Source organism: Pristiophorus japonicus, chromosome 22, assembly GCF_044704955.1.
Source record: "Pristiophorus japonicus isolate sPriJap1 chromosome 22, sPriJap1.hap1, whole genome shotgun sequence".
NCBI classification, from domain to species: Eukaryota; Metazoa; Chordata; class Chondrichthyes; family Pristiophoridae; genus Pristiophorus; species Pristiophorus japonicus.
Genome location: NC_091998.1, coordinates 44,504,063 through 44,521,952, shown reverse-complemented (window position 1 = coordinate 44,521,952; position 17,890 = coordinate 44,504,063). Strand labels below are relative to the sequence as shown.

The window sequence follows — 17,890 nt, the reverse complement described above, 5'->3', positions numbered from 1 at the left end:
GCAGTTTCAGTACACAATATGTCCATATCCACAGTGTGGAGCTACAAACATTATAAGCTTACAGACATTACACTTCTCCCTCCTTAATGAAGAAGTTATTATAACAAACATCATACATAACTTTCAATATTATACATAACACAGGATATAAACTTATTTTTTTCCATATTTACAAATTTAACTTTACCACTTGTTTTCTGTTTCGAAGAGGATATCTTCGCTCTCGAACAGAACCTTCCAAACATGGTGTCAAATCTAAACTCATTCGAGGCTCATCCTGAGGAACGTTTTCCTCCACGGAATTTCCTCGATTTTCATTTGAACTCACTCTAACTTCAGGCCCTTTGTTTTCCTGACTCGGACTCAGACTTTCATTCTGATTCTCTCCTGGATTTGTTTCCAGTACCTTGGATTTAGGATTTTCTACTAGTATATCAAAACTATCTGATGAGTCAGAAATAATTGAATCATTCCCACCTTCAACTCCTTCCATGTCTGTAGGTAAAATATGATCAATATGAACAAACCTAACCTGTCCATTATCAAACATCTTTACCAAATATGTGCGAGGACAACATATCTTCACCACTCTTCCGGGTAATCACTTTAACCATTTATGGTGATGGTTCTTCACTCTCACCTTCTGGTTTAATTTCACACGTCTCTCTTTTACTCTATCTCTATCATGCTTCTCCTACTGTCTTAATTGTGTCTCTTCTACGAACTGTGCCAAATTTGGTTTGAACAACGAGAATCTGGTTCGTGGCTGTCGTTTGAGAAACAACTCTGCTGGTGTTCTACCAGTAGTTGTATGAGGTGTGTTTCGATATGTAATCAAAAAAAATTAGCCAATTTGTGATCCAATGACAACTGTCGTTTCCTTGGATTTGGACCTAATATTTGTTTTATGAGGGCATGTTTTACAATTTGTACAGTGCGCTCTGCTGCACCATTCGAAGCAGGATGGTATGGTGGAACCTTGGTATGTTTCACACCATTTTTGCTCGTGAATTGTGCAAATTCTTCTGAACGAAATTGTGGTCCATTATCTGAAACAATTTCTTCAAGGAGGCTAAATGAAGAAAATAATTTTCGTAAAATGTCCAATGTTTAACTTGTTATTTTCCACATTGAAAACACCTCAACCCACTTCGAATGGCTATCAATCATAATGAACAATTGTTGTCCTTCTAACTCAGTAAAATCAATACGTAGCCTTTGCCACACCCTGGGAGGCCGTTTCCATGGCTGTAATGGGACTGGTGGTGGTTGCTTGCTTACCAATTGACATGTCGTACACTGACTCACGATGTACTCTATATCTTTATCAAGACCTGGCCACCATAAATAACTGCATGCAAAACTCTTGATCAAGCACATTCCCAGGTGCTGGTCATGGAGGTCTCCTAATAATTTGGACCACTCTTACACCCCACATGATACAATCTTTATCGACTGATAATTAATTCCTACGAATGAAGAATGGATGTGTATCTTTGTCTGTTAGCTGGTTTGGCCATCCATTTGCAATATACTCATACACTTTTGACATCACTGGTTCACGTTTGGTTGCTCTGCCAATCTCTTCAGCTGTGACTGGCAATTCATCAGTGTATGAAAAATAAAACACTTCTTTCCTATCGGGTGTAACTTGTGATGGGGAAGGCAATCTAGACATTGCATCAGCATTACTGTGATCAGCTGATCGTCTGTATTCAATATCATATGTATATGCTGACAAAATCAAAGCCCATCTCTGCATTCGGGCTGCAGCTAATATTGGAACTGGGGACTTTGGATGGAAGATTGCTGATGGGGCTTATGGTCCGTAACGATGGTAAACTTACGACGATACAAGTATTTGTGAAACTTCTTGACCCCAAAAATTAATGCCAAAGCTCCCTTTCAATTTGAGCATAATTACTCTCACTGGCACTGAGAGTGCGTGAAGCAAAAGCAATTGGTCTCTCCTCCCCACTACGTGATACATGAGAGATCACTGCCCGAACTCCATACGGAGAGGTATCACATGCTAGCTTAATCTCCTTAGATACATCATAGTGAACTAACATGGTGCTCTCTTCCAATTTGCTTTTACACTCCTTGAATGCTGCATTGCATTTTTTTGACCACTTCCAATGGACCTGTTTTTTCAAAAGTTCATTCAGTGGATGTAATACTGTAACCAAATTTGGTAGGAACTTCCCATAATAGTTCAAAAGACCCAAGAATGAACGAAGTTCAGTGACATTCCTGGGAGTGGGTGCATTTCTAATTGCATCCAATTTTTCCATGGTTGGATGTAAACCATCTTTGTCTACTCTGTACCCTAAATACTCCACTGAATTTTTAAATAACTCACACTTACGAGCAGACACTCGCATGCTGTACTTCTCTAGCCGTTTGAGGACTTCATTCAATATGTTATGAATTTGCCTATTTGGTGCTGAAATTGGTATGTCATCCAAATAACATACTACCCCCTCCATACCTTGCAAAATCTGGTTCATCAACCCTTGGAATATGGCAGGAGCGGAAGACACTCCGAACGGTAGCCTATTAAATTGATATAGGCCTAGATGAGTATTTATAGTCAGTCATGACTTGGACTCCTCATTTAGTTTCAAGCTGTAAGTAGGCGTTCGTAAGATCCAGTTTTGAGAAGATCTGACCACCTGTCAGTGTTGTAAACAAATCTTCTATATTCGGCAATGTATTGGGGACATTACCCTCTAGAACCTGGTTTGCAGTTACTTTATAATCACCACACAATCTTACCTTACCGTCGGACTTGGGTACAACAACAATGGGTGTAGCCCAATTACATCGATCTATCTTACAAATAATGTTCTCAGTCTCTAATCTTTTGCGTTCTTGCTCAACTTTCTCCTTGAGTGCAAATGGTACGGAATATGGCTTGTAGTAAACCGATCTAGTGTCCTTCTGTACCCTGACGCTCGCCTTGAAGCCTTGGATCGGACTGCCCGTTTCGCAGAACGCCTTCGGATACTTCTTGATAACCTCATCCGTTAATGAAAATCTCGCTTCCACACAGAAAATCTTACTCCAATCCAGCTTCAGTGAGCTCAACCAATTTCTTCCTAGTAAGGCAGACTTGTCTCCTTTCACTACTATTAGAGGCAAGTTCTGAAATTGATCTTTATATTTCATCGGTATGATGATACGACCTACCACAGGAATTTTCTCTCCCGAGTAGCCTCGCAGCTCTATCTTGGATTTCTCCAGTTAGAAATCACGCAATTTGTTGAGGTACAGCAACTCCGGTACTACACTCACGGATGCACCCGTGTCAATTTCCATTGGTATCTTGAATCCCGCAACATCTATGTGGATTTTGATGCTTTCCGAATCGCTGTCCGTTAACCTCGTGCTCCTGATGACGTTTAACTCTAACATCTCCTCGTCCTGTTGTTGTTCTTCCATGCCATGTAGTCTCTTGGGATTCCTACTCATAGCTTTGAAAGCTGGTTTACCCTTCAGTCGGCAAGCCTTCGCAAGATGCCCAGTCTTTCTGCAGAAGAAACACTCTGCCTTCACGTATGGACAACTTTGAGCAATGTGTTGTCCCAGGCACCTATAGCACGACTTTGATGCTCTTAGAATTTCCAGTTTCTGAGACTTTGGGCCCCCACCGTCTTTTACTTTGAACCTGCAGGTGATTTACCTCAGTTGACTGACGACCGTAATCATTATTTCATTCTCGGGAATATTGTTCGGCCATGCCCATCGACCTCGCTGTCTGACAAGCAATCTCAAAAGTCAATCATCCGTCGTCAATAACTTCCTTCTGATCGCATCATTTTTCACCCCACAAACAAAACGATCCCGTGATGCTCGGTTTTGAAAGTTTCCAAAATTACAGTGCATCGATAACTTTTTTAATGCTACGATGTAATCACTGATACTTTCTTCAGCCTTTTGATTCCAAATCCCGAAACGATAGCTTTCAGCAATTTCTAACGGTTTGGGGTTATGGTGCTGCTCCAGCTTCATTAAAATCTCTTTAAGCGTTGCGTCCTTTGGCTCGTCAGGCACAAGCAGATTTACAAGGGTTTCGTACAATGTCGGACCCGCCTCCAATAAGAAGATCGCTTTCTTATGTTCCAACACAGCCCGGTTCTGGACTGCATTGTCTGGAACTTTGACTATGTTATTTGCAGTGAAATACATTTCTAGCCGATCCACATACGCTTTAAAATGTTCCCGGTTGTGGCTATATTCCCCCAAATGTCCAATTACACCTGCCATTTTAATCTCTAGCTGTTCCCACCGTGTGCTGTATTTTACCTCGGATTTTGTAGCTTTTTTCCAAAGACAGAAACTTCCAAAGTCTCTCTGTCAGCTAGCTGAATCCTTTTCCAACAAAATTTAAGCTTTAAATCATCCGAAAAATCCCATCTCCGTCGCCAAATGTGAAATCTTCATAGAACACAGCACACACAGCTCCTAACATGGCAGGCAGCTCTCTCGGAAGCCTCCGGAATCTGCCTGGTTCTGTTTATTATTAACTATGCAGTTGCAGTACACAATACGTCCACATCCACAGTGTGGAGCTACAAACATTACAAGCTTACAGACATTACAACAACCTTGGTGTTAAATTTGACCCTGAAATGAGCTTTCGACCACATATCTAAGTCCGCCTATTTTCCGTAACATCGCCCGTCTCCGCCCTTGCCTCAGCTCATCTGCTGCTGAAGCCTTCATCCATTTCTTTGTTACCATAGACTTGTCTATTCCAACGCACTCCTGGCTGGCCTCCGACATTCTACCCTACATAAACGACAGGTGATCCAAAACTCAGCTGCCCGTGTCCTAACTTGCACCAAGTCCCGCTCACCAATCATCCCTATGTTCGCTGACCTGCATTGGCTTCCGGTTAAGCAACTCCTCGATTTCAACATTCTCATCCTTATTTTCAAATCCCTCCATGGCCTTGCCCCTCCCTATCTCTGTAATCTCCTCCAGCCCCACAACCCCCCCGTCCACCCCCCCCCCCCCCCCCAAGATGCCTGCGCTCCTCTAATTCTCCCCTCTTGAGCATCCCTGATTATAATCGCTCAACCATTCTGTTGCCTAGGCCCCAAGCTCTGGAACTCCCTGCCTAAACGTCTCCGCCTCGCTACCTCTCTTTCTTCCTTCGGGACACTCCTTAAAACCTACCTCTTCTACCAAGCTTTTGTTCACCTGCGCTAATTTCTATTTATGCAGCTCGTGTCAAATTTTTTATCTCCTTATACTCCTGTGAAGCACCTTGGAATGTTTCACATCAAAGGCTCTATATAAATACAAGTTGTTGTTGTTGAAAGACGGCATCTCTGACAGTGCAGCACTCCCTCAGTCCTGTACTGGAGTGTCAAACTAGATTCTTGTGCTCAATTTTTTGCCGAGCTGATCTATAAATCTAATTCTAAATAAAGTGCCCTGGACGAGGTATTACCGTCTCGGTCAGCTGCACTAATTGCTTTTCTCTCTCAAACACCTCGACATCATGAGCAAAACTCATTGAGATATGGCTCATTTTAACTGAACCAAAAAAGGTGGTACTGGGTATCACCAAGACAAGAATCAGCTCTATACGTGTCCCCACCCTCAGCACCACTAATAACACTCTAATGGTCCGATTAAGCTAAAAGATTTTCTCAATAAAATGGCCCTATATTACTATTGTGTTTGCAGTTTAACAAAATATCGTGCTCATCGACTGCAGAAGGCCTCAAATATACAGGTGACTCATTGGGATAGAAGAATTAGAGGGATAGGACTCACACAGCAGATAGTCTTCCCAATCGGTTAAAGGCACTGCCCAATATACAACTTACCATACAACCTTCACATCCCTGATTACTGGTATATGTTGATATCAAACAGGGCAGTAATTGAGGAGCGAGAAACAGAGTTAACATTTCAGGTTGATGATCCTTCGTCAGAACTGAGAAAAAGTTCGAGATGTAACAGGTTTTTAAGCAAGTGCAGGGGCTTAAAAACCTGTTACATCTCTAACTTTTTCCAGTTCTGACTAAGGGTCATCGACCTGAAACGTTAACTCTGTTTCTCTCTCCACAGATGCTGCCTGACCTACTGAGTATTTTCAGCATTTTATGTGAACTCTTGTGGAAGCAAGTCATCCTCGTTCGAGGGACCGCCTATGATGATGATGATTTCAGCATTTTATGTTTTTATTTCAGATTTCCGCAGTATTTTGCTTTTGCTTTTGTATGGCAGTAATTGAGGTGCTTCAGTTGCCCTCAGCGTTCCTAGGTGGTTCTTCCTCCTCCAATGCCTTTTCTCCATTGTGCAGCTCCACTGGAACTGCACTTGCTTGATTCCACTCTTGGCATTAGTAATCCTCGTCAACGTAACACTAACAATGGCTTCTCTTCCTACCTCTGTACTCTCCGCTCTGGAGTTCCCCAAGGATCCATCTCTGGCCCCTCCTCTTCCTCATCTACATGTTGAAACTTGGTGACATTGTCCACAGACATAGTGTCAGCTCTCCACTAGACTTCTCACCTCCTCCACTGTTGCTGTAATATCAGACCACTTGTTTGACTTCTAGTTTTGGATGTATTTTATCTTCCTCCACCGCAATACTAAGAAGATCGAATCTATCATCTTCAACCTCCATTTTTTTGTTGGATTTGTTAAAGACAAGTTGAGTACAACACATCTAATGCTTTTTTTTGAAGGATGCGACAATTATAGATAAAGGGAATGCAGTAGATGTGTATATGGATTTTCAGAAAGCGTTCAATAAGGTGGTTCACAAAGTGCTTGTTACGAAAATTCAGGCTGGAGCCACATTTTTTAGACAATAATAATATATATGATTTTCATAAGCAGTCCCTCGAAATCGAGGAAGACTTGCTTCCACTCTAAAAGTGAGTTCTTAGATGACTGAATAGTCCAATATGGGAATTACAGTCTCTGTCACAGATGGGACAGACAGTCGTTGAAGGAAAGGGTGGGTGGGGAGTCTGGTTTGCCGCACGCTCCTTCCGCTGCCTGCGTTTGTTTTCTGCATGCTCTTAGTGACAAGACTCGAGGTGCTCAGTACCCTCCCAGATGCTTTTCCTCCACTTAGGTTGGTCTTTGGCCAGGGACTCCCAGGTATCAGTGGGGTTGTTGCATTTTATCAAGGAGGCTTTGAGGGTGTCCTTAAAACATTTCCTCTGCCCACCTGGGGCTCGCTTGCCGTGTAGGAGTTCCGAGTAGAGCGCTTGCTTTGGGAGTCTTGTGTCAGGCATGCGAATAATGGAGCTGGTCGAGTGTGATCAGTGCTTCATAACACAGACATGAGCAACATAATATTGACATTTGCTGATGACAAACAGGGGGTTGGCAAACAGCGAGGAGGATTCTGAAAGGACTAAGGAGAATATTGCATCGTGGAACGGGAAGATACATGGCAGATTATGTATATATTATATTGAGAAATATGAGGAATGGAACTATAAACTCAACAGGAAGATTCAGAAGGATGTGGAGAAAGAGAGAGACTAACAGGTGCAAATACATAATGCTTTGAAAGTGCTGCCACCTTTTAATTACTTGTGTATCTACAAACCGAGGTCCCTCTGTTCTACTCCATTTAAAATCTTGCCATTGACAATGTGTTTCCTTTCCCTATTCTTAGTTCAAAAATGTTAAATACCAATTTTGAACATTGAACTAGATAGAATCATAGAAATTTACGACACAGAAGGAGGCCATTTGATCAGTCATGTCTGTGCTGTGACCGAGCTGTCACCTATCTGTCCATTCTGCTAGCCTTTCTCTATCCTTCTGTAGTCTCACACAATTTACCATATCCCCTAATTTGGTGCTATTAGCAAATTTCAAGTTGTGTTCCGATCATAGATGAGACTGTACACAGGGAGGTTAAAGTAACAGTGACCTCAGTCTTTATTAAGACACTCCAGAGTGAGGAACAGGCCTTAGGGGCCGGCTTATATACAGTGCTCCCAAGGATGCTGGGATCTCTTGGGACTTCAGGGGATGCGCTCCCTGGTGGCGGGACATGGGAGTGCATGCTTTACAGATACACAACATCACTCCCGCCCCCAAAGTCAAAGTGAAAACTATTTACAAGGTGAGGCAGTCAGGAGCCTTTCTTTCCCTGGTGGACCGCCTCGGTACAAATGTCTGTTCTGGTCTGTTGGCTGTACCCTCGCTGGGCTGGAGTGTTGTTGGCCCTGCAGGGCTGCTGGGTGAGCCCGGCCTTGCTGGACTGTTAGGCGTGATGGATTCGATTTCCTGGTCTGGCATGGTGTTGATCCTTTGGGTGTGTGTTGTGGGCTCAACAAAGGTGGTGTCTGCTGTGGGTTGTTCAGGGCAGTCTGTGAACCGCAGCCTCGTTTGGTCCAGGTGCTTTCTGCAAATTTGTCCATTGTCCAGTTTGACTACAAACACCCTACGCCCTTCTTTAGCTATCACCGTGCCCACTTTCCACTTGGGAGCATGTCCGTAGTTTAGCACATACACAGGTTCAGTCAGATCAATTTCCCGTGACACAGTGGCGCAACCATCGTTTACATTTTGTTGCTGCCGCCTGCTCGCATCCTGATTATGCAGGTTGGGGTGAACCAGCGAGGGTCTAGTTTTAAGTGTCCTTTTCATGAGTAGCTCAGCCGGCGGCACCCCTGTGAGCGAGTGGGGTCTCATGCGGTAGCTGAGCAGTACTCTGGACAGGCGGTTTTGGAGTGAACCTTCTGTGACTCGTTTGAGGCTCTGTTTCATTGTACTGCCCGCTCTGCCTGCCCATTGGAGGCTGATTTAAACGGGGCCGAGGTGACATGTTTGATCCCATTGCTGGTCATGAATTCTTTAAATTCGGCACTGGTGAAACATGGCCCGTTGTCACTGACCAGTATGTCAGGCAGGCCGTGGGCAAACATGGCCCTCAGGCTTTCAGCAGTGGCGGTGCTTCCCGGTATTATTTCATATTCAATCCATTTTGAAAAAGCATCCACCACCACCAGGAACATTTTACCGAGAAACGGGCCCGCATAGTCGACATGGATCCTCAACCATGGTCTGGAGGGCCAGGACCACAAACTTAGTGGTACCTCTCTGGGCGCGTTACTCAACTGAGCACACACGCTGCATTGCCGTACACAGGACTCTCAGTCATAGTCAATATCGGGCCACCACACGTGGGATCTGGCTATCGCTTTCATCATTACTATACCTAGGTGTGTGCTGTGGAGATCCGAGATGAACGTCTCCCTGCCCTTTTTGGGTAGCACTATGCGGTTACCCCACAACAGGCAGTCTGCCTGAATGGACAGCTCGTCCTTTTGCCGCTGGAACGGCTTGATTAGCTCTTGCATTTCAACAGGGATGCTGGCCCAGCTCCCATGCAGTACACAGTTTTTTTACTAGGGACAGCAGAGGATCTTGGCTGGTCCATGTCCTAATCTGGCGGGCCGTGACAGGTGATTTATCATTTTCAAACGCTTCCATAACCATCAACAAGTCTGCAAGCTGCGCCACCATCAACAAGTTTGCAGGCTGCGCCATTTCCACCCCCGTGGTGGGCAATGGTAGCCGACTGAGAGCATCCGCACAGTTCTCGGTGCCTGGCCTGTGGCGGATGGTATAGTTATACGCTGATAACGCGAGTGCCCACCTTTGTATGCAGGCTGAGGCATTAGTATTTATCCCCTTGTTTTCAGCGAACAGGGATATGAGGGACTTATGATCAGTTTGCAGCTCAAATTTGAGGCCAAACAAGTACTGATGCATTTTCTTTACCCCGAACACACACGCTAATGCCTCTTTCTCAATCATGCTGTAGGCCCTCTCGACCTTAGACGAGCTCCTAGAAGCATAGGCGACAGGTTGCAACTTCCCCGCGACGTTAGTTTGTTGTAATACATAGCCGGCTCCGTACGACGACGCATCACATGCTAGCACGAGTCTTTTACACGGGTTATACAATACAAGCAGCTTGTTGGAGCATAAAATGTTTCTGGCTTTCTTAAAAGCAATTACTTGTTTTTTTTCCCCATACCCAGTTCTCATCTTTACGCAATAACACATGTAGGAGTCCCAGGAACGACCGCAGCTCCGTGACGTTCTGTGGCCTGGGCACGTTCCTGATAGCCTCTGTCTTGGCGTCTGTGGGCCGAATGCCATCCACTGCGATCTTTCTCCCCAAAAGCTCCACTTCTGTTGCCATGAAGACGCATTTCGCTCTCTTCAGCCGCAGCTCTACGCATTCCAGTCGCTGGAGGACCTCCTCTAGGTTTTGTAGGTGCTCGACAGTGTCCCGACCCGTGACCAATATGTCGTCCTGAAAAACCACCGTGCGTGGTACCGACTTGAGTAGGCTCTCCATGTTTCTCTGGAAGATCGCTGCAGCCGACCGAATTCCAAACGGGCATCTGTTGTAGATGAACAGTCCCTTGTGCGTGTTGATGCAGATGAGGCCCTTCGAAGACTCCTCCAGCTCCTGCGTCATGTAGGCAGAAGTCAGGTCGAACTTCTTGCCTCCTGCCAGCGTCGCAAATAGGTCGTCTGCCTTGCGTAGCGGGCATTGGTCCTGTAGCGAGAAACGATTAATAGTTACTTTATAATCGCCACAAATCCTGACCATGCCATCACTTTTGAGTACTGGAACAATCGGGCTGGCCCACTCGCTGAATTCCACTGGGGAGATGATGCCCTCGCGTTGCAGCCTGTCCAGCTCGATTTCCACTCTCTCCCTCATCATGTGAGGTACTGCTCGCGCCTTGTGGTGAATGGGTCGTGCCTCTGGGACCAAGTGGATCCGCACCTTCGCCCGGAAAAGTTTCCAATGCCTGGCTCAAAAAGGGAAGGAAATTTGTTCAGAACCTGGGTACATGCGGCCTCATCGACATGTGATAGCGCTTGGATGTCATCCCAGTTCCAGCGGATTTTGCCCAGCCAGCTCCTTCCAAGCAGTGAGGGGCCATCGCCCAGGATAATCCAGAGTGGCAGTTCGTGCACTGTGCCCTCGTAGGTGACCTTGACCATGGCGCTGCCCAGGACAGTGATGAGCTCTTTGGTGTACATTCTCAGTTTCGTGTGGATGGGGCTCAGGGTTGGTCTGAGTGCCTTGTTGCACCACAGTCTCTCAAACATCTTTTTACTCATGATGGATTGGCTAGCGCCAGTGTCCAGTTCCATGGCCACGAGTAAGCCATTCAATTTTATGTTTAGCATTATAGGTGGACATTTAGTCAAAAATGTGTGCACCCCATGTACTTCAGCATCTGCCTCCTCTCTTTGAGGCTCGAAATTGCTTTGGTCCACCATGGACCGATCTTCCTCTGCCACATGGTGGTTAGCAGGTTTTGCAGAGCTTGCAGCTCATCTGGATTACCTGAGGCCTGCTGGCAGTTGCAGACTCGTGGTTTCTGCCTTGTACATTGCTGCTCGCAAACACAGTTCCAGTTAATTTATGAACATTGCTAGCACTTGTGTGCTGAGAGATTTGTTTGGTGGTATCACTGGTGGACATAAACGCCTGTGCTATCGCAATGCCTTAATGAGGGTCGGTGTTTCTACAGTGAAAAGTTTTCGTAGGATGATCTCGTGGCCAATGCCCAGTACAAAAAAGTCTCTGAGCATTTGCTCCAGGTAGCCATCAAACTCTCATTGTCCTGCAAGTCGCCTTAGCTCGGTGATGTAGCTCACCACTTCCTGACCTTCAGATCGCTGGTACGTATAGAACCGATACCTCGCCATCAGCACGCTCTCCCTCTGGTTAAGATGCTCCCGAACCAGTGTACACAGCTCCTCATACGACTTATCTGTGGGTTCATCGGAGCCAGAAGATTCTTCATGAGGCTGTAGGTCGGTGCCCCGCAGACCGTGAGGAGGACCACTCTCCTTTTTGCAGCGCTTCCTTCTCTGTCCAGCTCGTTGGCTACAAAGTACTGGTCTAACCGTTCGACATAGGCTTCCCAGTCCTCACCCTCAGAACATCTCCAGGATGCCCACAGTTTGCTGCATCTTTGCGTTGGATTCGTATACTCGTTGCCAGTTGTTGTGTTCCGAACACAAATGAGACTGCACACAGGGAGGTTAAAGTAACAGTGACCTTAGTCTTTAATAAGACACTCCAGAGTGAGTAATAGGCCTTAGGGGCCGGCTTATATACAGTGCTCCCAAGGGATGCTGGGATCCCTTGGGACTTCAGGCGATGCGCTCACTGGTGGCGGGACATGGGAGTGCATGCTTTACAGATACACAACAGTTCCCTCAGATCAGTGTTATACATAGTAAATAAGAATAGCTCTAAGACCAACCTCTGTGAAGATTCGTTTTTGCGGAGTGAGGAATTTACCCTTCTCCTTTGGGTAAGGTGCTGCCTGTACAACTGCAACATGGAGCATTGAAATCTTCTGGGGAGGAGAGAATGTTTGAAGAGTAAAATGAACAACCCTGCGCTCCTTCACTTATCTTGCCTCATGCTGCATTTATTCTCCCTTAAATGTGGTCTATATTTTTGTTTCCCTCCCATAGGGATACTGGCACAGGAAACGCTTGATCTTTATCGATATGGGAAGACTTACATTGCTGCACCGTATGTGAAGTATCTGGAGTCGGCTGGCTGCAGGGTGGTACCAATCAGGTATTTCTCCAAACTCTTCCACAGCTCTAGCGCCGGTTATACTGAGCAAACAGGATAGACTTGGATGAGCCGCAACCCAGTGGGCCTCGGGCTGACTCAGAAACTCCCACCAGAGCAGTCTCAGTTTTCTTTGAGATATTATAGTCAACGAGTTTTTTTTTAATATGTGACTATGGTAGAATTGAAGATGACATGTAATTTTCTTTTGCTTAAATATTTTCTCAGAGTAACAGTTAGGGTGCCACAGTGGCCTTAACCTAATTGGGGGAAAATCAGTCAGAGTTCCTTACATTACAGCAGCAACAACAACTTGTATTTATATAGCACCTTTAACGTAGTAAAACATCCCATAGCTCTTCACAGGAGCGTTACCTAATAAAATTTGACACCGAGCCACACAAGGAGGTATATGGGCCGACGGTCAAAGAGATCGGTTTTAAGGAGCGTCTTGGAGGAGGAGAGAGAAGTAGAGAGGCGGAGGGAGGGAATTCCAGAGCTTAGAGCCTAGGCAGCCGAAGGCATGGACCAATCGTGGAGCGATTAAAATCGGGGATGATTCAGTTTAATAATGAGTAAAATATTTGGAGATTTTTACTGCAGGAAGCCGAACACGTGGGATGCTGTCGTTGTAATAAATGAAAACGATGTGAGTTACATCAAATGCCTTTGCTGTGCCGGCTCTTAAAATATTGGAACTGAAAAACAGACTGATTTGTTTTGAACACAGGCTGAACCTGACACATGAAGAATATGAAAGGATTTTCCATTCAATCAATGGGTAAGTGAATAACAATTTAACCACCTTCTAACTGGTGAGGCTGTCAAACTCTGGCTGCCCGATTTCATTTGGCGCTGTGTGCGTTATGTATGGCCTGCCACCATCACTGAGCACCTTTCTGTAATCTCAGCCCATGACCTGATAATAACTATGCCTGTTATAGTTTGGGACAATAACCCTGATTAATGCCTTGTATACAAAAGATTATAAAGGATTACATCGGATATACAGCACAGAAACAGGCCATTCGGCCCAACCAGTCCATGCCAGCGTTTATGCTCCACTCGAGCCTCCTCCCGTCTTTCCTCATCTAACTCTATCAGCAAACCCTTTATTTTCTTCTCCTTTCATATTCTTATCTAGCCTCCCCTTAACTGCATCGATACTCTTCGCTTCAACCACTCCCTGTGGCACCGAGGTCTACATTCTCACCACTCTCTGGGTAAAGAAGTTTCTTCTGAATTCAATATTTGATTTCTTGGTGACTATCTTATAGTCTCTAGTTATGCTCTTCCCCACAAGTCGAAACATTCTCTCTATCAAAACCTTTCATAACTTTAAAGACCTCTATTAGGTCACCCCTTAGCCTTCTCTTTTCAAGAGAAAAGGGACACACCTTGTTCATCCTTTCCTGATGGGTATATCCTCGCAATTTCTGGTATCATCCTTGTAACTCCTTGTAGCCGCTTAAAAGTTAAGACTAAAGTTATTGCACAAACACAAAACAAACAGAAAAGCTCCATTTGTTAGGAAGGCCTTGAAGAAGCACCTGCCTGAGCGAGACCATCGATCTGGAAAGTTAGCGAGTGTGAGTCAAGTTAGGGAGTGCGATCTACAGTTGCAAGGACAGGGCAAGCAAATCAGTGTTGAGGACTGTGTATTAGGTAATGCTATGAAACATGTGCATTGCCACATGCCAACTATGAAAACGGGTATAAAATGTAGGTGTTGGGATAAATACTTTGGAATTCGAAGGTCTGGCCCACCAAATACACTGAGCTCAGAACTGTAACATGTTTTGAATGTCTTCACTAAAACTTGCAAAGTTTTGTTGTAAGTGCTACTGTTAAGTCTATGTTTAATTATTGTCAATGATAGTTGTTACTTTATGCTTAAAGAAAGAATTGCATTTATGTAGCGTCTTGCATGACCTCCGGATGTTCCAAAGCGCATGACAGCCAATGAAGTAGTTTTTGAAGTGTAGTCACTGTTGTAATGTAGGAAACGTGGAAACCAATTTGTGCATCACTTGGAGCATCAGTGCGATAATGACCAGATAATCTGCTTTAGTAATGTTGGGTGAGGAATATATAAATATATATTGGACAGGGTATCGGGATAACTCCACTGCTCTTCTTCGAAATAGTGCCATGGGATCTTTTATGTCCATCTGAAACAGTAGACGGGGTTTTGGTTTCATCAGTGTAGCGCTCCGTCAGTACTACACTGAACTGTCAGCCTGGATTATGTGCTTGAACCCTATGACTTTGAAGAGTAATTTGTAAGTAAGAACACCCATCCTCTAACAGGAAGGGGGTAAAAACCTTATGGGGAGGAAGAAAAAAGAAAATGTACGCTGCTACACAATACATTCCATCAGTCATCTCCCTTTCCTCTTCCCAGCATTCTCTTCCCTGGTGGAGCAGGTAATTTGAAGACATCTGCTTTTGCCAAAGCTGCAAAAACATTTTACGAGCTTGCATTAAAGGTAGGTTTGAACATCATGTTCTTGTAAACTCTAATCTCCTCCAGCTCTACAACCATTCGAGATCTCTGCCTTCCTTCTTGAGCATCCCCGATTTGAATCGCTCCACCATTGGAGGCCGTGCCTTCAGCTGCCAAGGCCCTAAGCTCTGGAATTCCCTGCCTAAACCTCTCCACCTTTCTACCTCTCTTTCCTCCTTTAAGATGCTCCTTAAAACCTACCTCTTTGACTAAGCTTTTGGTCATCTACCCTAATATCTCCTTATGTGGCTCGGTGTCAAATTTTCTTTGATAATCATTCCTCATGCTCTGGGATGTTTTACTACGTTAAAGGCGCTATATAAGTACAAGTTGTTGTTGTACTGAATTTAAACCTCCACCAAATGAGACCGGATTTGTCAACCACTCCAACCCCTCTGCATGTTAAAATAGACCATGTTTCTCACCTCTTGCCCCAAACGCTTCCCCTAGATGTTGGTGATATGGTTTATCATGGCGAGATTGTGTGCTTTGTCACAGGCATTGGTGTGGCAAGATGCTGGAAGTTGCTTTATTTTAATCTGGTAATTCTCTCTAATGGAATGGGGATTATTGCTTGCGGCCCCGTGCTGTCATTATGTTTGTTCTCCCTTGTTTCAGCTGTTTTTGTATTGTTACTGCAGGCGTTTGATGCTGGCGATCATTTTCCAATATGGGGAACCTGCTTGGGACTGCAGTTGCTGACCATGTTCACCGCCGGGAAAGATTTGCTAATAAATACCGACACCGAGAACATTGCTCTCCCACTTAATTTGACCAATGGTAGGCGCACTTTGTGACAGAGTATTATGACTTCGGGATCACTGTGTTGCGAGGATTTGGTGGCACTGTGTTGCATTACCGACTTAGCCAAGTTTGTATCAGATGCTCAACACTGGTGCAGCACATTTTTATGCCTTGTATGTGTGGTGTATGTAGCACACAAATCACTGACTCCACACGGTCTGGTGTAAGTCTAACTGCTGTGACCTTCGTCCTTTATTGTTCAGCTCCAGAGTGCCTCCCAGGCGTGATGGTCAGCCTTATATAGTCCTGGTTACAGGTGCTACCAAGGTTTCCCACCGCAGCGCCCTCTGTGGTGTGGCATAGTACTTACATTACATTTAAGATACTGGGACGATACACACATCATTACATAACATTACCTTCCCCCCCCCCCCCCCACCTGGACGCAGGACAACGATACACACATCATTAAATAACATCACACTTGTCCAACGGAAGGCAGGTGGGCATAGACAGTGCGTTAGTATGGTACATATTATCTGGTACATTAACTGGTTATTGACTACTAGCGGAACCTTGATTTCCTTGTTAGCCGTTATCATTAATTGTACTTCATCCATTATTTTACACAAATACAGTGGCCATTCAGCATAAAAAAGGTAATTCTTATTATAAATTCACTATCTCACATTAACATAGCTCATTTTAGACTCGCTCTGCCAAACAGAAGTCCTTTGTGGGGACCACCTCTTTGTAAGGCCCTTTTAAGACTCCCAGGTGCATTTCCTCTTTAAGGACCCATCTTTGATGCAGGACGATTCCACGAGGCTTCTCCTTGGGCGCCGCCATCTTTGATGCTCTGCAGCTCTGACACGATGCCGCCGCCATCTTCTTCTCCGCCGCTCCGGATGCCCTCCGCCGTCGCAGCCTCCGCTCCCCTCCGCTGCCACCTGACTTGCCGCCTCTCCAGTGGCCGCACTTGCCGCGGCCTCCCCTACGGCTGCCATGGCCGCCGACCGACGCTACCGGCTCCTCGGCGGGGCCCGCCCAACGGCCTCTTCCTCTGCGGGGCCCTTCCGAACCGCCAGCCCCTGGATCCCTCAGCACCGCGCCCGCAGCGCCCCGTCGGCTCACTTCCCCCCCCAATAGGCCCCTCTGTGCAGGGCTGCTTGCCTGTGGGGGCTGAGGCTGCAGGGTCTCTGTGTGAGATCCGGGCCTGGGACTTGCCTGTGGGGATTGAGGCTGCAGGGTCTCGGTGTGAGGTCCGGGGCTGGGACTTGCCTGTGGGTGGATTGAGGCTGCAGCTCCAGCTCGGTCGGCGCTGCTCTCTGGGGATGGCAGCACCCCGGGGAGCAGCAGCCTGTGGAGGAATGAAGTCTTCCCAGCTCCCATGGACCGTCCCCATCCACCTCCAGCCGAGGAGTGTCGGCCCATCGCCTGCAACGACCCACAGAGGTAAAGAGTGCGTTTCGTCCCCGTGGGATACCTGCACCTCAGCTCTGCCGAGAACAGGTATCAGTTCCCTGGTGTAGGTACGCAGCTTCACCGTGACCGGGACCAGCTTGGGTCGTGCAGCTGGGTTAATCCACAGTTTATCAAAAGTTCTCCGACTCATCAACGACGGACCCGAGCCCGTGTCCACTTAATACTCACTGGGCCTCCGTTGATTTTTACTTCCCTTATCACTGGGGGCGAATCGTCGGTGCACGTATACAGTCCCAACACCTCATCTTCTTCTACCTGCTCCTCGCTGAACAGTGGATCATCCCCCATCTCCTCAGCCACATGGTGAGTCTGATTTCTTTTACACATACGCTGAAGGTGGCCTTTAACATGGCAGGTATTGCACGTGTACTCCGCAAACCTGCACCGGTGAGCCCCATGGCTTCCTCCACAACGCCAGCATGGTGCTGCTTGATTGGCCCCCCTCGGCGGACTCTGAGCTCCAGGATCCCGAGATCCGTGCTCTCTGCCCCGGGCAGAGCCACGTTCTGCAGTTTTGTCCGTGGTGGGCGCTA

At 46.1% G+C, this 17,890-nt stretch overlaps 1 protein-coding gene across 9 annotated transcripts in view; it reads left to right on the top strand.

Annotated features, from left to right (window-relative positions):
• The window catches only part of LOC139234997 (gamma-glutamyl hydrolase), a 43,202-nt gene that overhangs the window by 1,031 nt on the left and 24,281 nt on the right, over positions 1–17,890 (top strand). For 8 of the 9 annotated variants that reach the window (XR_011588395.1, XR_011588397.1, XR_011588392.1 and 5 more), the window contains exons 2-5: positions 12,517–12,625; positions 13,353–13,403; positions 15,027–15,111; positions 15,770–15,908. Coding sequence is in view for 3 of the 9 variants with exons in the window: in XM_070866059.1 (XP_070722160.1) it covers positions 12,517–12,625; positions 13,353–13,403; positions 15,027–15,111; positions 15,770–15,908 (384 nt within the window). In the remaining 6 variants the exon portion in view is untranslated. The remainder of the gene's footprint in view (positions 1–12,516; positions 12,626–13,352; positions 13,404–15,026; positions 15,112–15,769; positions 15,909–17,890) is intronic. The other variant, XR_011588396.1, reaches the window with a different exon arrangement.